This window comes from Dendroctonus ponderosae, unplaced genomic scaffold, assembly GCF_020466585.1.
Source record: "Dendroctonus ponderosae isolate FM_Combo_2020 unplaced genomic scaffold, Dpon_F_20191213v2 Dpon_F_20191213_1119, whole genome shotgun sequence".
NCBI lineage: Eukaryota > Metazoa > Arthropoda > Insecta > Coleoptera > Curculionidae > Dendroctonus > Dendroctonus ponderosae.
In genome coordinates, this window is record NW_026017232.1 from 1 (window position 1) to 3495 (window position 3495).

The following is a 3495-nucleotide window of genomic DNA, read 5'->3' on the forward strand; positions in this document are numbered from 1 at the left end:
CTCCGAACAACGCATTATTTGGGAGGTTGTATTATTTAATTTTTCATTATTAGATTACTTGAGTGGTTCAGCAAAAAAAGTGATAATATATTGGTAAGAACCTATATTTTTTAAATGTAAAAATTTTAGTATAGGTAAGTATATTTAACTAAATTATCTCTGACTTAGACCATGTGGACGATGTTATGCTGTTCTCATTTCGAGTGGTTCAGTTCATTTATGTACTAAAAGGCTTATGAATATTATTTGAGGGCAATAAAATGAGCCGAATAAAGAAAATACATATTTCTAACAGGCACCTTTGGCGTTTGGTGAAAAAGAACGTAATTAAACTACCTATATAAAACTAACAGTTTTGTATATATTGAATATTTTGAATACTCCATACATCATCTTAAACTGTAGACTGTATAACGCTGTATTATTATTTTATCCCTTTTAGGTTGAGGCTGTCGAAAACGATGAATGATTCTAAACTGAGAATTTACCCAACTCACAGAAGACTGGAGTCTTAGAGATAATTGAGTTTTAGAAATTATTTTTATTTTATGTGTGTTTGTGTTGGTTCTTGTTCATTTATTTAACAAAATTTTTATTGTATATATACATATGCCATTTGAGTTTTATTCATCAACTTTTCGAGCCTGTGAATTGTAAATTTAAAACATTTTGAAACAAATTAGCTTAAAATGTTTTGTAAATATTTTTATGAATACGTTATGGAATCATGAAACTACATAGTCATTCTTTGATGAGTACAAATATTTTAACTGGTGGTATATTTTTGTCCTCGAAGCAGGGCAATCCTATAATTCTGCTTCTAGGCCCATTATGTACCACCAATTAAAATACTTGCACTCTTCAGAGACACCATGTATAATGTTACAAAATATTTATTTGCAACGTTTAAATAACGTCTAGCGCAACGCTTCAGTAACATTTCAACGAAACGTTTCTGAGGGCTGACATTTGCAGTAACATACACATTTCTGAAACGTTTCGGGATTTTAATATACGTTTCTGAAACGAAAAATTGTTTAGCGGGTTACCGATTGAGAATAATTGAGTCATGACAAGACGCTTAAATTAGAGAGTCAAAAATTATTTGCATTATTTATTCTTTATTCAGAATGTGATTAGAGTTATATCAACAACATGATTCCATTCGATATCTGCAAGAACAGAAGCTATCACCCTATGCTGTTAAACAAATTATAGACAAYTTTAAGAATTATGTTTCCGTCACGACAATCGCGCAAAGTAATAATCAAAATAGTAATAATTCCGTTAGTAATGATATKATCGAAATTGTTATTTTGTGATTTTTCGCCGCATATCCAACAATGTATGTAAGACGAGCTGCGTTAGAGTCAGGATTGTCGCAATCAGCCAGTTTTATAATATTTCGCAGACATAAGTTCCATTCATAGATATTTTCCATAGTTCAACATTTGAAAGATACTGTTTTTGTTCAAAAGGTTACATTTTGTGAATTTCTCATGACTTGGTAGCAAGGAACCGATCTTTTTTGAACAATTTCATATRGACAGACGAAGCAAAATTTACAAGAAATTGTACCTGTAAATCGACACAATTCCCATTACTTGGCAATTCAAATGTATATGTGTGAAATTTTTTTACAAAATTTTGGCAATTTACTTTTTATTGTGCTATTAGGAATGATAGCGTCACTCAGTTTTTTGGATCACTCTAGATAAAAATGTGCTTATATACAATGTAAGTAAAGGCTATTTGAACTTTTTAGAACATTTTGAAGGCTACTATTTAGACAACTTGCCCCTCGCTGTTGGGCTTTGCATTTAGAACCAACCATTCCTTAGATAGAGCTTGTTCCGTAAACATCTGTTATTGACATTTTTTCCTTAAACAATTGACATTGACATCGACACTATAAAAAATAAGTTAACAAATCTAGGGTGGCTCAAACTCGAATTGGAAGGCAAATCCAACCATTCTAGAAAAATAGGGACTTGCATTTAAAATAAGAAAGTAAGGTAATAGTTTTCGTACACCCTGTTCTACAGAGCTAAAATGGAGATAAATATATTTTACATCGTTTCGGGACGACTCGGTATGACCGGAAACGAATTTTGAAGGTTCTAAAACAACCATAAGTCGGAAAATTTCTAATGCACTGCCTACATAAATCACCCTGTATAGCTGAGGTATATGCCTCTATTTTCTTAATTCTCATAATCTTCGGGTTCCACTTTCGATTTTTGAGAGTATTTTTTATTGCATTCGTGACATGATGCCTAATTGAATAGATTGTAAAAAACGGTTACACTTAAATCTCGATTTTAATTTAAAAAATCAAGTGACACTTAAATTATGATTTGAGTGGTGAGTTGAATCAATTGATGTAAATTGATGCTACGCTGTGACGAACTTACCTTTTATCATACTCCTTTCCTTACTTTGTCTATGTCAACTATAGAAATAAAGCAAACCTGCCACCAGGGTTTCCCAATTGGGGCTAAGGTAAACGGAACCTTTAAAATTAAATTAAATTATAATATTAAATAAAATAAATAATATTAAATTAACGCAAAGTTTAATAATGGTATAAAGTAATATAATGGTACAACGATGTAGCATCTTTACATTTAGGTTATAATGTATTGACGCAAGAACTATGTAGGTGGTTTGTATGTTACTGTAATTCAACTTGGCTTGCAGCCGTTTATCTCATCGTCATAATTTTTAGCAGGAATCTTTTTAATTTCTTCCAATAAGGTAGCCTCAAATTCTCGTAGACCTTGTGGCTTTTTATACTGAAATAAAGATAACATTATACAGTATATATGGTGTTTGGAAACTTTATAGCTGACGTAAAGAACTTACCGTAATTATCAGTGTATTAAATTTGTGGCAAAAGTTAACGTTTTCTTGATTCATTTCGATACCTAGTCGTTCTAAGTCAGGTACATTTATTTCCTTGTAATACTTCTTGTTGGTAGTACGAACAATTAAGGAGTATGAACCCTTATCTATAGTTACTGAATACACGTCGATTGGATATGGCATGTTTCTTATTCTCCACTCAAGATTGATCTTTGTAATTCTCCTCGTTATAAACGGCTAAAAAATGGCAGTTAATCAGCAGCAGTACATTCGGCCCTTAGAAGCTTAAATACAAATAACAATGGTTTCACATGCAAGGCAATTTCAAGAGTCAGTTCTTTCTTATTATTTACCTGAGTGGAATTTTCACGAATCATGCATTTCTGTTCCGCATCATATTTAGGCTCCGGATCCCCAACTTCAATATCCCAGGCATCCTCGCCTTTCAATTCATTGTTTGTCCTCCATGCTCTGCGAGTGACGCAATTTGTTAGTAAATCGTATTGCTCCACCAATTCCTTGCCGTCTTCAAAGTCGTAATGCACTTTTCTTGAATTTCTGTCGATAATGCAAGACTTTTTTGCTTTCTGCAGCTTACTAAACCAGTTGTTCATCTTCAAACCGCATCTA

General features: G+C 32.4%; 1 protein-coding gene across 1 annotated transcript; it reads right to left on the reverse strand.

Moving 5' to 3' along the window:
* Positions 1-2558: 2558 nt before the first annotated feature.
* Positions 2559-3489, reverse strand: LOC125503032 (protein DPCD-like). Its single transcript, XM_048662763.1, has 3 exons — positions 3219-3489; positions 2866-3102; positions 2559-2795 (listed from the first exon to the last, which is right to left on the reverse strand). The coding sequence occupies exons 1-3, from the start codon at positions 3477-3479 to the stop codon at positions 2685-2687; spliced, it is 609 nt and encodes a 202-aa protein (XP_048518720.1). The 5' UTR covers positions 3480-3489; the 3' UTR covers positions 2559-2684.
* Between the last annotated feature and the right edge of the window lie 6 nt (positions 3490-3495).